The 22,090-nt window shown below is 40.4% G+C and overlaps 1 protein-coding gene across 1 annotated transcript; it reads right to left on the bottom strand.

The window, feature by feature from the left end:
* Nucleotides 1-985: 985 nt before the first annotated feature.
* Nucleotides 986-20,683, bottom strand: nfe2l1a (nfe2 like bZIP transcription factor 1a). Its single transcript, XM_071474853.1, has 10 exons — nt 20,554-20,683; nt 17,937-18,041; nt 17,328-17,767; nt 15,831-15,971; nt 7,902-8,060; nt 5,678-5,746; nt 5,437-5,583; nt 5,156-5,321; nt 3,828-4,520; nt 986-3,698 (listed from the first exon to the last, which is right to left on the bottom strand). Exons 3-10 carry the CDS (start codon nt 17,607-17,609, stop codon nt 2,692-2,694), a joined length of 2,664 nt encoding a protein of 887 aa, XP_071330954.1. The 5' UTR covers nt 17,610-17,767; nt 17,937-18,041; nt 20,554-20,683; the 3' UTR covers nt 986-2,691.
* Between the last annotated feature and the right edge of the window lie 1,407 nt (nt 20,684-22,090).

The raw sequence follows: 22,090 nt of genomic DNA, 5'->3' as shown, positions 1-22,090 counted from the left end.
CAGCTGTGTGATGGTTGACAACAATGTTGGCCTTTATTTTGTGTTGCCTTTGTGTCTGTGCAAAACTGAAAATGTGTTTTCTAAACAAGTATATCACTTTATTAAAAACTCCTTATTGTTGGTATAACATGGTGTCAGTCTTGAATGAAACATGAATGTTTACAACCCAGTGTGTACTCTTTTTCTGATTATTACCAACTGTGCCTGCCATACCCATAATCCCTCACTAGGTCTCAGTTTATACCATACACTGTTTATAAAAATGGATGTAGACTCTGGGTCTAAAAAGTGAAGCCAATGCTGAAACCTTAAACCTGCATTCTATCTGATGACCACTGGGGCGATTCCACTGGTTGCAAAAATAATCTGATTGTATTGAAGTCTGTGGGAAAATGTCTCTACTTCTCACTTGATCAGTAAACGTTTTCCTGATGAGCATATGGTCTCAGTCTCTAGTTTCAAGTCTTCAATACAACATGATGTTACTTTTTTAAATTATGGTCCATTTAGAGGAAAATAGACCATAAAGCAGGGGATGCATTAGGGCGGGGCTACCATGTGATTGACAGACTGTACCACACACAGCAACCTGCCTGACAATCAGGATAGAGTACAGAGCAGGTCAGATCTACCCCTCACTCCTCTTCAGCTCTCCCTTTTCATAGAAATATGATTTCTTCTGGTTTCAAAAAATTTGATTTCTGCTTTTAAACACTAGAGAGGCAACTCAAATGACTTCCAGAGAAGTTTTTAATATTAGAAAAGGTGAGGTGCAAAGTCTTTAAGAACAAGCAAGCACATTGAGCATTCATTGAAAAGTAAATGCTTAACAACAACTAATAGAGGCTTCTTCCATCAGTGGTAGTGACAGGCATGCAGGTTAAAAAGTTCACTCTGTCTTCATGAATTTGAGAGATGGGATTTTGGTGTAAAGCAATTCATTCCATTGTATGTCTTTCCTATACAAGAGACACAGGCAGATAGATACAGTGGTTTGATTTATTTTAAAAAAAATTTTTTTAAACAAACAAACATTGAATGAGTTCTGACTACACATGTAGCTTAAATTACTTACTAGCATGTTCTTCTGGGTGTGTTCATTCCTGAGAAACTCTAAATTTAAACTATTATTAGTAGTGTGACTTCACTTCACCTACTATCTTTGAATAGAAGTCTTTCTCAACAATCTAGAGTCCTGTACATTTAGGTAAAATTGGCCAGTTCGTTGTACTAATAATTTCACCAGATTCTCGTACGGAGTTCTGTCTTATTCAGCTTTGAGCACCACCACCACAGCCACATGCTAACTTCAAACAATTCACAAACACAAACTAGCCTTGATTTAGGATAATCTGGAGTTAACAGTCTGGCAAAATCATTCATTTTAAATGAGTCTGTTCAATGTGCATATGTGGCATCTAGGATACATTTCTATAGCCATCTTAGAAGATTAATAGCTTAACAACTCAGTTGTTGTCTATATTTATCCCATGTATTACAGACCTGCCAAGGGTGATGCAAGGTTTCAACCCTGTTGAATTTGGGTGGTGGACAGGTCTACCCATCAGCTCCAGGTGGAACTCTGATTCCCACCGTCTGTTTTAAAATAGACAATAACATTTCCACAGCCTCACAGACAAACAGTTGTGTTGTAAATACACAAGACCATATTAAAAGACACAGGTAAAATCCACTGCTATCATGCTTTCAGTTTACAAGAAAAAAAAACAATACAGGCACAAGGGTAAAAGGAGTCATTCCTCAGTCAGTTTCAGTGTATAAGAAGTGGTTTTCAGTCAGCTCAATCAGGTGGAGCTCCAAGCACCATGTGCACTAAATTCTTCATATTCTTACTCCCATCACTTTCCATGTTCACTGCTGAATCACATGATTCATGATGACATCATCCCACCTTGTTCTCAGACGATGTTTCCACCATGATATATAACAGTGGTTTTATTTTGATCTTTTTATTATTACAAACAAGTATTCTGAAGGCACCAAAATTAGATTCAAACAAGTGATGCCACATCGTGATATAGCTTATATAGACAAAATATTGAACTTTTTTTTAACTTCTAAGTCAGTTAACTGGTACCAGCCTTCTTTGGTGGCTCAGCCATTGTAGTATCTGCGACTGGCTGAATCTGCTGATAGCCAGGGTCCAGCCTGCTATCAGCTTGATGAGTTGTTTATTTCAAGTCTCTTTGGTAGCTAATGTAGGATTTTGCATAGGCATAGAACATTCATTTTTAATACTGGTCCCAGGTCATCTATTGTTTGTTGTTTTAATTCCAATAAGTAGCAGCCTAGATTTACCTCAGTGTTGTGTAAACAGAGTTGAATTCAAGTCCTTTCCCAGTGTAGAAAATGTTGATAATGAAGAACAGAGAACAACACATCCTGGAGTTAAGGTTTTCTTATCATCACCCTCATCAGGTTAATAACACAGAAGAAAGAGCCCCTCTTTCTTCTGTCTTGACTTCCTCTCCATCGACAAAGTCTTTTAAAAACAGCACTGTGAGGAGTATCTGTTTGGGTGTTTGAGGGTTTAATGGTATTTTTCCATCATCATTCCTTAACACCATATAAAGAATCCTTACATCGTTTCTCATAAGGAAAACCTTTACTCTCCCTGCATTTTCTAAAGTTCAAAACTCCTGTGAGAATATTCCTGGGTTGTTCACCTCCTCACTTCTTGTTTCTCCGTTTCTTGCTTGCTTTTTCTCCTGTCCGTGGCAGCCATGCCCCTTGTTCGCGTGAAGCCACCACAACACTGTCATTGTCCCCAAAATGAAGCAGATACTCTGTAGCATCCAGAGGCCTTCCGTCCTCATCCCTTAACCTGGAAAAGACTTCCTGGTACAAGATGTTCAGTCGGCGTTTCATTTCCTGCAGATTCCTCAGGGCGTCTTGTTTCTCCCGAAGCAGCCGCAAACGGTGGCGCCTCAAACCAGACACTTCATCCTCCAGTCCCAGCAGCACATCCAGTTTCCTCTTCCTGCAGTTCTGGGCAGCTATCTTGTTCTTACCACGGCGTCTTATGTCCCTGATGAGGGTGAGTTGCTCCTCATTGAGTTGGTAACTGGTCAGTAAGTCATTAAACTCCTCCACTGGCAGATTAACAATCAGCTCATTGGAAAAAGGGACCTTCAAGGCTCGTGCACGCCGTTCATCTCGGCTCCACATTTTGCTCTCGGAGATGTGTCTGGAAGAGGAGTAGTGGTAATGTCTGGGGTTGTGATGTCGCTGAGAGGATTTGGTATGTTTGCTGGGCATCTTCCCCAGGGAGGGAGAGGAGGTGGAGGACTGGGGCTGGTTGTACGTGTGATCATGGTCGATATGCTCCAGCCAAGGAAAGCCATTTAACAGCTTGTGATCACCATAGTTGACAGGGAAGAGTTTCTTAACATCTTCAGAAAACCCCCCTCCTACTGCCCCCATCTCCTCCTCTTCCAGCTCCTCCTGTTTTATAGTCAGCTCCACTTCCATATCTGAACTAACTAACCTTTCCTCAGCATCTTCGTCCTCGTCTTCATAGAACAGACTTTCCACAGCTGACCCACAAGATGAAGAGGAGGTTGATGAAGAGGATGAGGAAGATGAGTAATAGGAAGCCTCTGAAACACATGGGGAAGCAGGGCTGTGGCTGAAGTCCAGGGAAAGACCAGAGTCTGAGTCTGCCTCTTCCTCACCATCTAGGAGGGAATAAGAAAAGGTCAAGGTAAGTTCTACAGTTTCATAGTAAGGACTTAAATTAGCATTAATGTGCTCTTGAAAAGAAAGGTACACAGATACAAAGGTATATCACCTCCTCATTTAACTACCTTGTTGATGTGCTCTTGGTTCAGTCTGATTTTCTGTGACTGCCGCGGTAGAGACTGAGGGATCATCATCTCTGCCAGTGTCCTGTTTGGCTATATCACAGTCCAGATAGCCCTCCTCTTCCAGCCTGGCTGCCATCTCTGGATTGAATCCTTCCTCCAGAGCTATGTCCAACAATCTCATCTCATCTAAGATGGCAGCATCCTCTAGGAGGTCACTAAGTGAGCTAGGGAGACCATCTTCATCCCCAACGTCCTCCTCATCGACCAGAAAGTCACTGGAGGGAGATGTCAGAAGGTCTTGGGTCATATTATTCCCCTCTAGAGATGTGGAAGAACTGGAGGATGTTAAGTCACGTAAATGAAAATTAACATCAAAGCTTGCAAGGTCTTCAGGGTAGAGATCAGAATGTAAACCCGGACTGGCTTCTGTGTTATCTACAATATCTTGTGTCAGCAGGTTTATGTTGAATGTACTCAAGTTATCTTCAGCATTTTGTCCCATGCAGAAATCTTCTGAAGGATCCCCTCCCAAGAGATCCATTTGATCTGGAGGACTGTGCAAGGTATTCACATTTGAGTTTTTCAAAGTGTCCCTTGTGTTGAAGGCTGAACTGTGGTCATCCAACTCTGCACTAGGGGTGAGGGGAAGCAGGGCTGGCTCTAGTGCTGACTGGCTTAGAGACTGCAACAAATCTAAAGAGAAAGAATGGGCATTTTGGTAAAGTGTTAAGAAATTTTAATATGAAACGGTACTTTTGGTATTATTATTCATGGAACATTGAGGAAATATGAATTTGTTTGTGTCTTTTAACTAAAGAGGAAAGGGGCCAAAATAAATATTCAACACTTGAGATTTTCTAAGAGATTGACAAAAAAATCTCCAACACAAGGTCCAAAGCTTTTAACCACGTCTTGCTCAGTAGATGGAGTCTCTTAGTAGTCATGAAGATGATTTACATCTTATTACATAGCCTATGTATGGAATTTTGGTGGTGTGGTGTGGAAAACTAAACTGCCTCCAAATGGCATTCGTAGCCAAATTACATTTGCAGCGAAAGCCCACAGCTGTCATTGAAAGGTTCAGAAACAAGTTCTCAACCATCTTTGAGATTTTTATCGTCAAGCTGCTGTCTCCAAGGTCGAGTCAGTCAACCTAAATTCTTGAGTTTTTGTAGTTATTTTTTGGGGCATTTTGCACCTTTATTAATTAGCATGTGGTATGCATCCTGACCACTCAGCTATCATGTCACCCAATTTTTGAGTTTTTGAAATGTATCGATACTGGCTATGAATTCTTACAACAAAATTCAGCTTTTGATTTGACCTACCATGCTGCAGAGGAGCCTTCTGGACCTCCTCATTAGCATCTGTTATGCTGTTGTAGAGGTTGTTACAATTTTGGTGCAGAGCTTCAGACCCAACACCCAAAAGGGTTCCAGATGGTCTTGAATCTAGGGCGTGGTCAAACGATGTCATCATGTCAACATCTGTGTTCTAGAGAGGAAGAATGCAAAACTGGTCTTGATTTATTGCATCTTAGCTTACTCATCTCAGCATCTTATTCTTTTTTGCAGAATGCAATTTCATCTACTTTCATTCTCTCAGTTACCTCAGGCTCCATGATAGCAAACAGGTCCCGCCAGTGGAGCTCCATGTCCAAGGAGGGGCTATCAGTGGGGATGATGGGGGATATCAGAGGCTCTCTGCCTGGGGAGTGGCATTCCAGATCTCCCCTTCTACCGCCAACATCACTTAACTGAGTAATGAAAAATCAGGAAAATGCTGAGTACCTTTCAAATTCTAAGAAGGATACAACAGAAATGACTGAAGAGGAAAGGCTGTGGTCATACCTGTTGTTCCTCTGTGAAGGAAAAGGTTTCATCCAACAGCCTCAAACACTCCTGGAAGGAGAAAGAAGCCTGAAGATAGGGAGCAAATAGAAAGATACAGACAGGGAGGTTTAGAGAACAAAGGCTATAACAAAGATGCTGAGTTTAGTTTGACTTAAAACCAGTTTTGACCAGCTGGTTGACTTCCGGGATAATATCCTTGTGTTTTTATTAGCCATGCTAGCAGCAGGGGATGGCACTGTTGGTTCTTCTGTCAGTCAGTGGGTCATTCAGTCTATCACTCCAGACTAAGATATCTGAACAACTATGAATAGACTGGAATTTTGTACAGAAATGCTTGGTCCAAAGAGGATCAATCATACTGAACTTGGTGATCCCCTGACTTTTTTTAGTGCCACCAACAGGTTGATTTTTTTATGAAATATCTCAAGAACAACTGAAATGGATAGCCACAGTATCATGGAAATGCTCAGAGGAGGAATCCTAATGATTCGGGGTGATCCTATCACATTTCCTCTAGTGCCACCATTAGGTGTACAGCATGGCTGTATACTAATGGTTCTGTTCTTATTCATCTGTGGGGAACATAATGTCTGTTATCAAATTCATGGCAATTCATCCAATAGTTACTGAGACATTTCATTCAAAACCACAAATGTCAACCTGATGATGGCGTTACAGGGAAAGTCAGTACAATCATAAGGATTCATCCCCTGGGTACCTTGAATGTATGTATCCAATTTCATTGCTATCATCCGAAAGTTTAAGAGATATTTTAGTCTGGTCCAAAGTGGTGTCCCACATAAACTCACTGACATTGCCATCTCTTAAGTCATGCTGCTAGTCACGGCTGTGGGAATGGATGGAAAGGATGGGAATAGGGCTGCTTTGAAACCTTGTCTAATTCTTGATCCTGATAATACAAAAGTTAACTTCTGTTACAAATGGTTTATATCAAGGGGAATAATTTCTGTTGAATTCTTTAACATTTAATTATGACAAACAGTTTTGGCCAGTCTTTGGCTCTTATCCAGAAGCTGCCTCTATGGACTGACCCTTTACCAGAAGTAGTTTCAGTCTGACCCACATGCGGCAGCATGAGAGGGATGGATTCTAAGAAAAGAAACATTTTTCATTTGCCAAACTGAACCTGTTAGGTTCTCTCTCTTTCTTTCCTCAGTTTCATTCTAAGAAATGCCTGTCTAGTCTTTCCATTTTCACTGGATCCTGACACAAATCAGACACTTCTCACCTCTGACCTTTGTGGTATGTGGGAAAGGTGGATTCTGGCTAGCGGATCTGCCCAAAAAACAAGGGACAGTGCTACGACTTACGTGACCCATGTTTGATCATTATAAATGCCACTATGAAATATGTCAGAGCATGAGGTTGAATAAGCTAATGGGCTGCACTTATTTCATCTTTCACTTGTCACGCACACATGCATATATGCTATGCTATACATGTTAGAAAGCGTACTCTGGGTGTAACATGCACCCTGGGGTGCAGCTGCTAAAGTGTGTCATTCATGATTTTCTATTCTGCTGAGCTGGCAGCGGTCCAGCATTTAAAGATGAGGCATCGGGCTCTGATTTCAGGCATGAAAGAGGCTCTGATCACCTCAACCAACGCTCACACAAGTTTAAACATATATACAGTATCTCAGACAGGTTCTACTCATACAGACATTTTTAAGGCAGATACTTGTTGCAAGGAATTTTGGCCAAAGCTGCAGTACGCCATTATTTACTGCTGAGCTGAATGCAAACCCACAGACTCTCAAAGTACAACTTTGCATTGCTATTGGTCTACAGCAAACTGTATGCACTATACATTCTTGCTCTTGCTCATGAAGAACAAACAATAACAACACTTCTGTCTATAACACGGAAGGCCTCAGTATGCTTAAACAATAGTGCTTGTCAGATTGTCTAAGAGCATCTGAAATGCCCTTTCCAATGTCAGTACTTGTCAGGGCTCCATCACAGTTCACTTTCCAGCACAGACAATCCAGCAATCACGCACAACTTTCTGCTGCAGTTGGTTGGGTGTGCAGATAGAGGTGGTCAGGGATGACCTGGTTCATTTCAAGCATACTGAGGCCTTTAGCCTCCCAAAATGCAAACTGAGTCAATGTGTCTTCAAAGTGGAAAGCATATAAAATACTGTGGTTTTTTATCATCACTGTGCCATGAAAATAAATCTTATTCTTACTATGTCTTACCTGGTCGTCTTCGTTCTGAGTCAACTCTCTGTTAGAACCTCCTGGTCCTCCTCCTCCCTCTGTGCTTCTGTGATACCTATGCATCCTGGACAAATCTTCTTCGTCATCCTCCTCTTCCTCTCCCCTCTCACGCAGAAACCCACCTCCTGGTGTTCCTTCCTGGTTGCAGAGACAAAAATGACAAATGATGAGGTAAGATAAACGACTGTGTCGTGAGAACACTGGGTGTACCTTTTATGTTTGCTACTGTGCAAGCTCTAGAGACAGACCAGCTCCTATGGCATTGGTTCCACTGGGTCCTAAACCCAGGACCTTCTGCATGTAAAGCTGAAGTGATAACTATTACACTATGGAACCTCATGTTTCATTCTGCTCAGTTTCATGATAAAAGCCTTTAAAGGTGCATTAATTGTTTTTGTTTGTGTTATTGGTTTTCTCCAGGTACCTTTCAGTCTTACTGCGATTCCATACAGCCTTCTAGGCAACCATTAGAATAACACAGAGATGCAACATAAAAAATTATGAAAGGGTAATACACCACCATGCAAACCACTAGAGTAGTATAATGCTCAAGTACTGTCCTCTATACTACCAGTCTGTTTGTAAAGAACGTAAAGGCTCCTATTTTACCCAGAGACAGAAAGCCAGGCTCAGAATAGCTTTAACCTTCTTCTGACACGGCTGGGAGTTTACAGACAAACCCAGAGACCCACAGCAGCTGGCAAGTAAGGACATGTATGTAGCTTTGAACATGCAGTATATGGGTGGAGTCCTCACTTCACTACAAGAGTCCAACTGTGCCAAATCTATTATCTTAATAATCCTTAATAATCCCACTCATCAATTACAAAAATTCATCCAGTCCAAGAAGTACTTCAAGGTCCCATTTTTTAGGCTTGGACCTCTCTTCTGATTGGCTGACTGTTTTTTACATGATTGACTAAAAATATAGCAGATTTTTACATAAAGAGTCAGTAAATCCAGCTAGGTTGGATGGTGGGTCTGGGTGGGGGTCGGGGCATGGCTGAAGGTGGTGACTGCTTTGTTGTGACATCACAGAGTTACAGAATTTGTGACAGCTCATTACGTAGGCCTGCTTTATAATCAAAAAAGACATGGAAATCTCACTTTGCACAATATGGGATCAGCATACCTTTCACGATGTGGCTGATCTTGCAATGACAGGAGTATGCCCAGTGATTGTAGAAGCAGACTATAGGTGGCTGTCTGAGCCAGCCCGCACCCCATCCACATAGAACAGATCATATGAATGTCAAATATGTAGAGCTTTGATATTTGGTGTCCAAACTCTGACCACTCCCCACAAGGAGGCATCAAGCTCAGTACAGCAGGGAGGAGGGGGGAGCAGTGATACTAACTGCCCCCTGTGGGGGATCATAGGATCAGAGCCAACTGATGCATTTGGAAAGCTATATGAGCCACAGCAGCAGCAGGAGCAGCAAATGATGGCATAGCTTTTAGGTGAAAGGAATGAGTGGAGCTCTGATGGCTTAAATCCACCACCATGATTTAAAGGGTGTGGATCTATGGTGCTGGTCTGACTTGGCATTAAAATTTATAAATATTCCACATATGCAACTGATTCCTATCAGTCTGTTTAGGATTATTTTTCCAATAACAGTAATGAACAACATGAGCGTCTAAGTTTACTCCAACAGTATACCACAGAATGATCAGTGACATAACAAAGAGGAACAGCTAAAGGCTTAAAGAAATCATTGAAGGTGGTTAACATCCCTGAGCATGGTGTCCTGCCACACCACACAGGAAGTGTGTTCCAGAAGTTCACCAAATGTTACTGGGGAAATGCTTTGTGGACTGATGAAACACGCAGCACTACATATGCATACCAACAGGAAAACATCGTCCCAGCAATAAAGCACAGTGGAGGGAGCATCATGATCTGTCTAATTCCAGGGAGGCTGTCCTCCTGCTGAAGCTCAGGAGAAGCTGCTGATGGAGCAGAACAATGACCCTAAACATCAAAGTAAATCTACTACAGAATGAGTTCCAACAAAGAAAATCCATATTCTGGAGTGGTCCAGTCAGAAACCAGACCTTAATCCAGGTGAATAACAAGAAGAGAGCTGCTCACACCAGACATCCTCAGAATCTGTGTGAGCTGAAGCAGCTCTGCAGGAAGAATGGTCCAAACTTCCTCCTGAACATTGTGCAGCTCTGACCAGCAGCTACTGGAGGAGCAGGTTTTAGGTTATTGCTGCCAAAAAAGTGTTCAAAAAAGACACAAAAGATTATAATTGTGTGACGTTAGCTCAGGGACACTGTGTTTGTCTTGTGATGTAGATGATCAGATCACATTTTATTTACTTGCCACTGTATGTAGCTGATACTTCTTTCTGTTTACCGCCTGTACCACTGCTGAATAAGGAAGCCCAAATTCGCACCGCGTGCATTTGTGCACATATGTTTACATGCATGCCTCTGCCTCACTGCATCTGAGTGTGTGTGTGTGTGTGTGTGTGTGTCTGTGTGTGCTGATGCAGTAAACAGGAGGTATTGCAAAACTGAAGTACGTAAATGTGTGTCAGGATGCAGTAGGCCAGTGATCAGGTTTCAAAACAAGCCAGTGGTCACAAGGCCAGGGGGAAGGTAGTTAAATATTTTGTGCATGTCTGTGAATGTATGTTTGTGTGTGTGTGTGTGTGTGTGTGTGTGTGTGTGTGTGTATACGCGTGCCATTTGATACTCAAGGGGAATTCAAAAACACTGTTATATTCAGTTGGACGAAGAGAGGGTGGCAGTCCACCATGTACTTAGATCTCTATGTGCTATGTCAAGTTTGTAATGTGCTGTGCTGTGTGTGCGTTTGTGTGTGTGGTAAAATGACACCTCAGATCTAGCTGTAGCGTCTACTAACAAACTGAAATGCTTCAGTCCCATTATGATCATGTGCAATATACCTTTCCTACTTTCAGCTCATTAGGGGGATTTTTCTTCATCTTAGTCGTTTTTCATACTGTAATAAGCTATACACTGTTCTTGTCTCTACAATGTGACAAAATAGTGGACAGAGCGGCACAATTCCCGAGAGCCCAAGACGACATCATCAGTCTGCTTGTTTTGTCTGGGGAAGTACAATATATTTAGCTTCCTACCACAGAAGACAAAGAAAAACAGCATACTCAGCTGTCAATCAACTGTCAATCAGTTAATCAGCTAATTCTGTCAGCTATAGAAGCTTCACATTCAAAGTGGCAAACTGGTCTCAAGCTGTCAGTACTGTAGCAATAGCAAAAACTTGCATATAGCTCCTTTAACATATTATATCTTACATCATGACATTATATCATGAGTTACTGACTTTGGACAGAGCCAGGCTGCTGTCCCTTCTTTCTAGTCTTTATGCAAAGCTAAGCTAACCAGCTGCTCAATGTGGCTTTATACTTTACATACAGACATAATAGTGGTATCGATGTGAACATTCAGCCTGTTGCTCTGCTTGACACTGGGACCATGATACAGTGGTGTGTGTGTGTACTTGTACTTGCTACATAGTAAGGACCGAAAAAAGTATTTTACTAACAGAGTGAGGACATTTTGGGAAAGTGAAGACATTTTGGCTGGTCCTCACTTTTTGAGACACCTTCAAATCACATTTTGAGGGTTAAGACTTGGTTTTAGAGTTATGGTTAGAATTAGGTTATGGTTAGGGTTAGGATCTGGGTTATTTATATATGGTTCAGTCACCAGGCCTGCGTTGTGTCTGGGTGTATGTTATGGAGTCACAGTCTAGTGTGAGTGATTCTATATTAAGTGATGGGACTTGTTTATTTGGTTGTTTTTGATGATGATGATGATGCTGATAAAAGCTAAAATATAATGGAATAAACAACAGTGTCAAATGTATTTTTTTAGCTCTGCATTCTTCTCTGAAAAGACCTGCATAAATATTTACATGTATCTTCCTGTCGAAATCCAAAGTATAAACTCTGCTTCAGTCTGTGAGCCTCAGGCCCATAGTGGCTCTTTTAACTGCTTTACATGTCCCTCCATGCATGGTGAGTTCTACAGATTTTCAGTTTCAACATGTCATGTCAGTATCTGAAGTGAAAGACCTGACAGTCTTTCATAACCAGAACACCAGTCATGTCATGTACTGTACTGTACTGTACTGTATGTACTTAAGTCTGTCTCATAGACCAGAGCTTGACTAGGCTTGTCTGAGGTGTGGCCATTAATAAATGGAGCTCACAGTACAAGTTCATGCAAGCAGTAACATGAAGTCAGTGGTGCCACCCAGATCACTTACATTACATATGTTATTTGACTTGAAGGAGTGATTTGTGGCTGACTACGAATAGAATAGAATAGAATAGCTGTTTAGAGCTTTATCTCTTGTCCTGCATATAGCCCACTCAGCCTCATCTGGGGCTTCCAAATTACGTTGCTGGAAATGCCAACTATTCTAGGAAGCTTATTCCTCAGCCTGCAGTTCAAATGACCAAACATGAAGTCAAGTGAAACGTTAAAACACTCTCAATCAATTTCTAAATCTGACTGACTCACTTGAAAACTGTTGCGTCTCCTAAGAAGATGAGGCCATTGTGTACATTTCTTTAAAATGTAATTATTAGTATTTTCAGAAAAGTTTAAATAGCAGTTGGAGAACAAACCAAGATATTTGAAATTTTCAACAGTTTCAATAAGCTCTGTTATAAAATCCTGTTTGGCACAAACAGTCATTTCTTTACTCAAGGAATAATTCAGCGTCACTGCTGTAAAAGGTAAATTTCTTTTCATCAAGACATCCTCTCAGTTCTTTTCATGCCGAGACTTGTTGTCTGGGAAGACTCTCACAGTTTTTGTCTTAAGCACATTTAATTAATATCAGAGGAAATAAAGCTCAGCATCCATACATGAGTGGAAGAAAGTGTCCCATACAGTGTCCTCTACACAGCCTCACAGCTGCTCTTTAGATTCCTCAGAAAACACTACTTTGATGACAAGCTTCACTCATTTCACTGGAGCCTTGTACTTGGACAACAGGTGAATAACACGATGGTCTGACCTCCCAAGGAGCATTCTGCAAACAGTCTTATAGCCATCAAGGGATGTTTCCAAAGCAAAGATCAAGACTGTGGGTAAAGTGAGTTGGACAGGCCACATATTGCTAAAGGTTTGGGAAATACCCTGATAAGTCATATGCATATATTAAAATCTCCAAGAATAAAAACAGCTTGATGTGCAGAGCAGCAGAGGGGATCAGCCTCTGCTGCAGCATCGTTATCTGGAGTCAGTGAGAAGCCTCTTACAACAGAAGCTGTGTGATCTTTGAAACAAGTCTCTGTGAGACAGATGGGACTGCTCTGCTTGAATTCCCCGTCATATTCAATGTGTTCATGAGTTCGTCAGGTTTATTTTTGCTTTCCGAGCGCGCACTGGATAGCCTGATGACAGGTAAAGTGAATCTGCAGCCACATCTTTGGAGTCATTCTCCCATGCCTCCTCTGGAGCCCTGTTTGTTTCTTCTCTTTAGTTTCTCATTGGTCTTAGGCTGTGTTCGGATTGTCCACTCACTCACTACACTGTATAGTGTTTGCAACATAGAAGACTCACCAGGACATGTGTGCAGACAGCAGTTGACACATTTCAGACACTACTTGGATGTTAAATTGCTACATAATTATATGATATTCATAAATATTATCTCTGTCGCATAAACAAACACCAGAACATCTGCATCAGATATGAAGCAAAATACATTACAATACATGCGATTTTACAAGACATAAAATCTTTACGCATCTTTCAGGTATTCTGTTTGTTTTCATTTGTGTCTACAGAGCAATACATTTTTGTCAGTTTGTGTTCTTGTGAAAATATGGTCCCGACCGGTGATTTCATAATAATTCTAGAAATCCTGCTGTTCAGACAGAGGAGGAGACGAGCAGCTGCACAGTCGAGACGTCTTATGCTCTATGTGCTGAGTATTATGCTCTTGAGGCTTTACCATCAGGTAATAATGTCACATTAGCACAGCACCCACAGTCTAAGACTCAAATCCAAATCTCAACAAAAGACTGCTATGCACATTTTATATATTACAATTAATGCACATACTGTATTCTATTGCATTACAATAGAATTGGACCACCTAATTTTAATTTTTATATTACACATGTACAGAAAAGCCTACCATTGTATCTTATTGTTATTGTTATAATATTTCTATTTTATCTTATTTATCTTAGGTCTGTTTCTATTCTTATTTTATTCCTTATTGCATTTTCCCCTTGCGCTGCTACTCTTTTGTGCTGCTGTGTCAAAATTGAATTTCCTCTATGGGGGATCAATACATTTTTATTATTATTATTATTATTATTATTATTATTATTATTATTATTTGGGGCATTCCTGCCTTCACAGTGGAGAGAGACAGACATTTGGGGTTGCTCCAAATACATCCTATCTTATTTTATCTTATCTTATCTAGCTAGCAGCTAACATTAGCGGCTGGCCTGTTGGCAAGATGACCTCTTCTGCAGCACTTTCACGAGACAGGACGCAATGCATGATGGTCTAGCTTGATCAATGTAGTGTATATCTTCTGAACACTATGTTTTGGTTGTGCCTCAGGACAGTTTTGTAGTGCATTATATAGTGGATAAAATTTACAGTTGAAAATTGGATCAGCTTTAAATAACGGCAGAGACAAAGAATAATCCACTGTTGTGCTAAGTTCATTGTGATTCTGTAAATTGGATGATTATTCTATTCTACGAACAACACATATCTGGTCGTAATTAGTCCCGTTATTATTATAAAAATATTGATTAGCACAACTTTAAAATGATAAGTTGCACTGACTACATTTATGTCGCAGTAAGAGGGCTCTTTCTCCACTGTGTGTGAAGCCCTTGGTTCTTGTTCTTTTGTGTTTACACTAAGTTGAAGTTGCTGCTGACAACCACCAATAACCATGTTACTGAAGTGTGAGCACAGTGATTTGTTGTAAAGGTCTGGGCTGCTGTGTGTTTATTTAAAGGTGTGTTGTCTCAACTGTACTGACTATAATGCTTTATTTCCCTGATGAGGTCATCTATGGTGAGCTCAAGTTTTCTGATGACTCATCTGACTCTGACTCATTATCTCACATGACAGTCAAAAACACCACACTTTTCCACACCACTGAGTCTTATTACATTTTACACATAAATCATTATCAGGATCATCAGTTTGTTCCTAAATCTTTACACTGCTACCTCTGTGGCATGTTGTGCTTGTGTATAGTCTAATGTATGACAAACAGACTGCCTTGTGGCTGTGGAAACCAAGTGACTTTAACTTCTATAAGCAACTATGTGTTATTTTAGTGTCATGATGGAGCCGAATGACTTTGGAGATCCCCTGACTTCTCATTTCTCACTCCACCATACACATGTGGTTTTAAGTTAAAGGTCTCAGGAGCTATTGGATGGACTGCCTCTACATTTGGTTAGCATATTAACATTTGCTATACCAAGGTGGTGAACATGGGAAGAATTATGCCTGTTAAAAAATCAGCATGTTAGCACCAAGTGGCAACATCCAGGGCTGAAAAATTAAGCAAACGCCGTAGGGCTAAAACCTGCAGCAACATGCATCATGCATACATCCCTGGCATTTAGTTCCTTGTTTTAGTTCCTCAGAAACCAGAGTTCCTACAAACTTCCTGGTCACAAGGGGTCTTAAATTCAAGGTTCCTGTCCTGGAAATATGGCAGATCTTAATAATAATCCTATTAGATCTATGCTTTTGTTGGTGATTAAATGTGCAATTCCTAAAAATTAAAGACGAGTGAGATTTGAGTGAAAATGTACACTGCTATATCAGAGCTAGGAGTTGTAACATTGTAAAACACAGATCCTAAAAGTTGTAAACCACACAGTGTGAATGAAACAGCTGTACCTCATTGTCCAGTACAGCTCTGGGCTCCACAGACGGATCACTGCGGTCTGTCTCCAGCAGGGAGGGCTGGCCTGGACGCTCCATGGGGAGAGGATCTGGCTCTCTCTGGACCAGCCATGTCTCCAGCTCTGCATGAGGAACCTGTGGAGAAAGGTATGTAGGATTTTAAAATTTGGCACCTTTTTCTCATTGGTAGTCCTATCAAAAAAAAAAAAAGGTCACATTAATTACATTAATTGGCCCTAAAATAGCTCACATGCTCCATTTCTTTTCAGCTGGGAGTCACAGACATTTTAATATGTGGTGCTATAACCACATTTTAGCAGTAGATAATAGTTTATTAATATCATGAGAAAGCAGAGACATCAGAGTCCTTAAAGAACCTCAATAATTAGTTGGAGAGGACTACAGAAGAACTAGCTTTTATTCTGTAAAACATCTGAAACTGCAGGAGGTGTGGCAAAAGCAAATATCTCCACCAGATCAGTAATTTCTCCAAATGTGCTAAATATGAAGCAGTAGCCAGCAGATGATTAGCTAAGATTAGCATAAAGACTGGAAATGGGGCGACAGGGCTACCTGGAGTCCTTTCACAACAATGATGTTGCCAGGCAACCATCAGTCTTTGGTAACTTTGAACAGACCCAGACTGAACAGCTTTTCTCAAGTGCCTATTATTTCTAATAAAAAAGCTGCAGCCACTAAAGGAATAATTTGACATTTTGGGAAATATGCTTCTTCAGTTTACTGCCGAGCAGTTAGAGAAGATTGATACCACTCTCAATTTTTTTGTGTGAACTCTGCAGCCACAACCAGTAGCCTGCTAGTTTAGCTTAGCACAAAGACTGGAAACAGGGCGAAACAGCTAGCCTGGCTCTGTCCAAAAACTCCACCAGCTCTTCAAGGACCTCTGAAGATCACAAACTAATATGTTCATATCATCATATCTACATCATTTGTTTCATTCTCTGGCTGAGCATTATGCAAAAAAAAATTATATTGCGATTATTGCAATTACAACATGGGTCATGATTTCAGTCATTTTTCCATTTAATTTTCACTGAAAAAAAATATATAAATGCTGATGCTGTCATTTTTGCAAACAAGCAAGTTCTCTAACATCTGGAGAATATGCTTCATTTATGATCTGTTGTGACACATTTTACCTTTATCAAAAAATTTGCAGCTCCTGCGATTATCATTTTGCACTTGGCCATATTGCAATTTCTATAACATTTCAATTAATTGTTCAGCTGCAGTGTAACTGTGAGCTTCAGAGTTTTAGTTTCCCTGTTTCCAGGTTTAATGCTAAGCTAAGCTAAGCAGGTGCTGACTGTAGCTTCATATCAAACTGAGAGATATGAGAGTAGTATAAACCTGAATCATTTAACTCTCAGCAAGAACACAAATTATCATACACAATATTAACCACCAAAACATCAAACTATTCTTTCATCCTGAGATTATTTTGAGATAATTATCTACATGTTTTCCTACCTGTACTCTGTCCAGAGAGCGGACCCAGCCTAGCAGCCTTCGTGCTGTGAAAAATCTGTCCAGGTCCACATTCTTGGGGTGCAGGCCATGACCTTCCTCCAGGCGGTTGCGGAGGTTGTGGAATTGTGTCTGGGTCAGTGCTGAGGCCGGACCCAGGATCATCTCATGCCAGGAGGGAGGCAGGTAGGGCTCCAGTCCCACATCGACCCTCACTCCACAGAGACTCAGCAGGATGGCCACCTGGATGAGGCCCTCTGTGAAGTATTTCTTTAGGTACAGCATGGTCAGCGGGTGGGACCCTGTAACCGACAGGGTCTAGGGTTCTGCTTGGTCACCACCACAATGAGTGTCTCTTCTGCTGTAGTGCTCTTCGGCCAGGTGTAAAGTCCCCTGAAGCTCTGTCAGCTCTGTATGACAATCTCCCTGTGGTAAGAGAGAGGCTAGAAAAAAGACAAAAACACAAATCCTCACTCTCAGAGGGTCTAATGCAACAACAACAAAAAATCTTACAGAATCAACAGAAAATCTCCTCAGTTCCTTCTTAGTTTTTATTTGTTAAATTATAATATAATGTAAAATTGCTCTGGTAGAGAAGAATTAATAATGTACCCCTGAAAAAGGCACGACACAGCTCCACCTAAGTGCTCTGGTGAAGTCACTTTGTGTCCAAGATCACAAGATGGTGGTTTTGAAGGATCTCTTCTGTTACTGGAGCTGATTATAATAGAAAAAAAAAGTGAAACAAAGGTTGTGGAAGTGTCCTTCTCACAGGCTCATCCAAAACATGTTGATCTTCATGGAGACTCCACAAACATTTCTTCCTGTGAATAACAACATTTACTTCAGAGCAGGGGACAGACAGCACAGGCAAAACATTACACAAAAAAGTATAACTCAGAATGTTAACATGCTTAAAGGGGCTATTTATAAGTTTTCTCTAGCGCCAAACGTGGTTTCTTGCCGGAAGCAGGAGGTGGTGACTGTCACTTAACAAGAGTTTCAGCCATTGTTGCGTTTGCTAGACAAGAGGTTATAATGCACCCACTGAGCAGCACTACGTCTTCAGGGGAGATTGGAGGCTACAGTGACTCGCCATTGGAAAGTGACCAGGATGGGTTGGGGCTACCTGATTAGCATGCTATCTCCAATAAAAGGAAAGAAGTGATAGCAATAAGAGCTAACATTGGTGTTGCTTTCCATTGCTGCAGACAGATGTTGGTGAGTGAAGGAATGAAATTTGATGCTGAGCTCACAACGTTTCCTCTAGACTGGTAAGGAAACAGCTGTTAATGCTAATGTTAGCTATGTAGCAAAACTTACAAATAGCTCCTTCAGTGTTTTGCACTGAGTATGCTTTTCTCTTAATCTGATGTTTTTTTTACTCAACTAATCAATGAATCATTTGGTCATAAAATGTGAAAACACAGTGAAAAACAGTGAAAAACAGCACAAGTTTAACATTCAGTGTCTATCAGATCTTCATGTTTGAGAAATTTAAGTGTAAGTTTATAAAGACTGAACAAATGTGAATAAGCCAAGTTGTATTTTTTCACTCTGGCTCTGATAGGATTCTTTTGAGTAAAAGTATCCTTTCTCCCAAACTCCTTTAATGTCATTAACATTTTTATTACTGTTACTACTAACACCTCGGTTTCTGCTACTACTTCAACCACTGCTACTACAACCATTACTGCAGCTGTCTAACCGCTGCTGTTAGCCTCCAGTTCTCACTAACATGACTACTGTGCTAATAATGATAATAACAGCATTTCAGTTATCAGCTCTAATCTTCTATTGTCAGTGCGGCCTGACCTGCAGAGAGGCAGCCGCTGAGAAGTTTGACAGTTTCTGTGAGGAGATAAGGTAGGTACACACACACAGACACACACACACACACACACACACACAGGCACTCAGAAACTTCGACCTACTTCTAGAAAGGGTTTGGTAACCACCTGCCTGCCCTGCTCTGCCTGCATTACTCACTGCAGCCACATGATGTAATTTCCAGTGTTTGCCTGGAAAAAACCTCTCCCTGTTTGCTCCCTCCTACCAGCCACTGGGCTTACTGTGGTAATCGTGAATACAAGCTGCAGTGGAGGGGCTCAGCTGTTGAAGTTTGAAACCTTTCAGCACCGCTTCAGTACCCAGCGTTTTAGAAAATTAACTATACAGAATACTCATTTTCTACAGTTCACCTAATACTTCTGCTCAGGTGTTATCTTTATACCTTTATCTTTATATCTTTATTTATATATTTTATAACACTTGATATCTTTGTTATGTGTGTATTATTTGTGTATGTTGTAAGTTTTAACAATCTCTCAGATGGACAAATAATATTCTATTCTCTTGCATGGTATTCTGTTAGTGTAAAACTCTTATGTCATATAAACTTGGTAAATGAAGTAAATTAAAAAGGTAAATATAAAGTAATATAGCACTAGAAGTACTGTTTTAGTACTAGTGCTACTTATTTGGGTATTCAAGATAAGATAAGATCACCTTTATTAGTACTATTTGTAACAGTGCATCAGATATTATAAGCTTATCATATATTTTGTATTCAAAATTAGGCATAGTTTAAATGTGTATTGTCTTACAGTATACTGTATAATGTAGTAAAGGTACTTTGGTACACTCCACCACCTGTGGTCCAGCAGTGTATAATGCACTACCATGCCTTAGTAAATATATTTGTATCTATATGAATTAATGATATAGTCTATAGAAGTGTCTCTGTGGAGACTGTCTGTTATTGTTCTCATGTTTCCTGTTGTTGTCCTCGCTGTGTATGTCCGTGTGAGAGTTTACAGGGAATCTGCATCAGCCGGAGCAACAAGTTACACAATGTTTTCATCATCTGATGGTGAACTGATAGCTGTAACATTCCTCTGACAGGGAAGAGACAGAAATGTTACACAGCGTCAGGACGCAGAGAAAACACTGCTGTGCGACACTAACGGAAAAACAGGCGACTAATAAATCATCAGTGTAAACTCGGGAGACAGCAAAGATGCTAACAGGAAGATTACAGGAAGATTATAGAGTGACGGTTACAAACAACAAAATCACTGTTGAGCAACAGCTACTAAAAACAGCTGATGTTATGTTTATGGTTAACTTATGATAAATGACGAGGCGGTTTCAGTCTAATTGTTGATTCAGCTTTAAGTCACCTCTGAGCGGTGAAGAATATCGGAAGAATCGTAGATTTGTGTCTTACCAGGTGCGGTTGTTCAGTGTTCAGCCGTGAGTTAGTTTCAGTGGTCTCAGGACAGTGACGGTGTCCCGGTTTCAGTTTCTCCTCGAGCCTGAAGTGGACTGCAGGGTGGGACGGTTTTAAAGCGGTTCCCCGCGATGACGTGTGATAACTCCTCCTACCTGGGACCAAAAAAAACAAAAAAACAGCTGTGTGTGTGTGTGTGTGTGTGTGTGTGTGTGTGTGTGTATGTGTATGCGTGTGTGTGTGTGTGTATGCGTGTGTGTGTATGTGTGTGTGTGTGTGTGTGTGTGTGTGTGTGTGTACGTGTGTGTGTGTACGTGTATGTGTGTGTGTGTGTGTGTGTGTGTACTTGCTACATAGTAAGGACCAAAAAAAGTATTTTACTAACAGAGTGAGGACATTTTGGGAAAGTGAGGACATTTTGGTTTGGTTTTAGAGTTATGGTTAGATTTAGGTTTAGGTTAAGGTCAGGGTCAGGGTAGGGGTTAGGCACTCAGTTGTGATGGTTAAGGTTAGGGTAAGGGGCTAACACTTTACCAGCTTCTCATGTGTTTTTACCAAAACTCTTAATGTGAAAAGTAACTAGTGACTAGAGCTGTCAAATAGATGTTGTTGAGTAAAAATTATTTCCCTCCGTGGAGTAAAAGTATAATGCAGCATAAAATGGAAATACTCAAGTACAGTATCTCAAAATGCTACTTCCTGTACTTGCTATATTCCAGCACTGATACCCAAACATACATCTGCATGTAAATACAAATACAAATGTAATTGACATGTACAGTACATTTAACAGGAAGTTACATTTTATATTAAAAATATCTGAATGTCACAACAGTGTCAATTTTTCTGTGTAAAAAACACCCATAAATCTGCTGAGATTGAAGAAGCTCCTCAGTCAGTGGTCCAATGATAGTTGTCATTACATAACAAACAGGAACTTAAAAAAGCTAATTCAGTACATTTAATTTTCCAAAATGTAAAAAAAAAAAAAAAAAAAAAAAAAAGGTTTATAAAATGGGGCTCAAGTGAAGCCTACAGCTGAACTCATTGTATCCATGTCAACATATTTCCTGTTTGTTGGAAAAGTTTAGTTTATATTAACCAGGGACTAATGGACAGTATGTTTGTTCTCACCGTTATCATTTTATTTGGTTTTAATTGTTAAATCTATGTTCATCTATGTAAAACACACATATCAACATCACTAAAATTACATTTAAAAAGAAGCCAATGCAACAACATACAGTTTGTTGATACTCTATTAAACACTGTGTTGTACTTCCAAACACACCGCTCTTGTACTGAAGTATCCTGTGAGATGATTTTCAGGCCATTTCAAGAATGAGCCTCACAACTATTCAAAGTCCTTGTTCTTCCCTTCACTGTTGTGGTATAAATGTTATTTTCACCACAGAGAGTGAACTTGAAAGAAACTGATTGAGAGATGTTTTTTTTTTTGTTTTTTTTCTACAAAAAGCAATGGTGTATTTAATGTGCAGATAACCAAAACAGACACACTCTCTCTCTCTCACAC

This window comes from Trachinotus anak, unplaced genomic scaffold (genome assembly GCF_046630095.1).
Source record: "Trachinotus anak isolate AG129_WGS33_773 ecotype Australia unplaced genomic scaffold, CSIRO_AGI_Tana_v1 ptg000003l, whole genome shotgun sequence".
In the NCBI taxonomy this organism is placed as follows: Eukaryota; Metazoa; Chordata; class Actinopteri; order Carangiformes; family Carangidae; genus Trachinotus; species Trachinotus anak.
The sequence above is the reverse complement of the archived record's forward strand: the minus strand, read 5'-3'. Positions and strand labels throughout refer to the sequence as shown.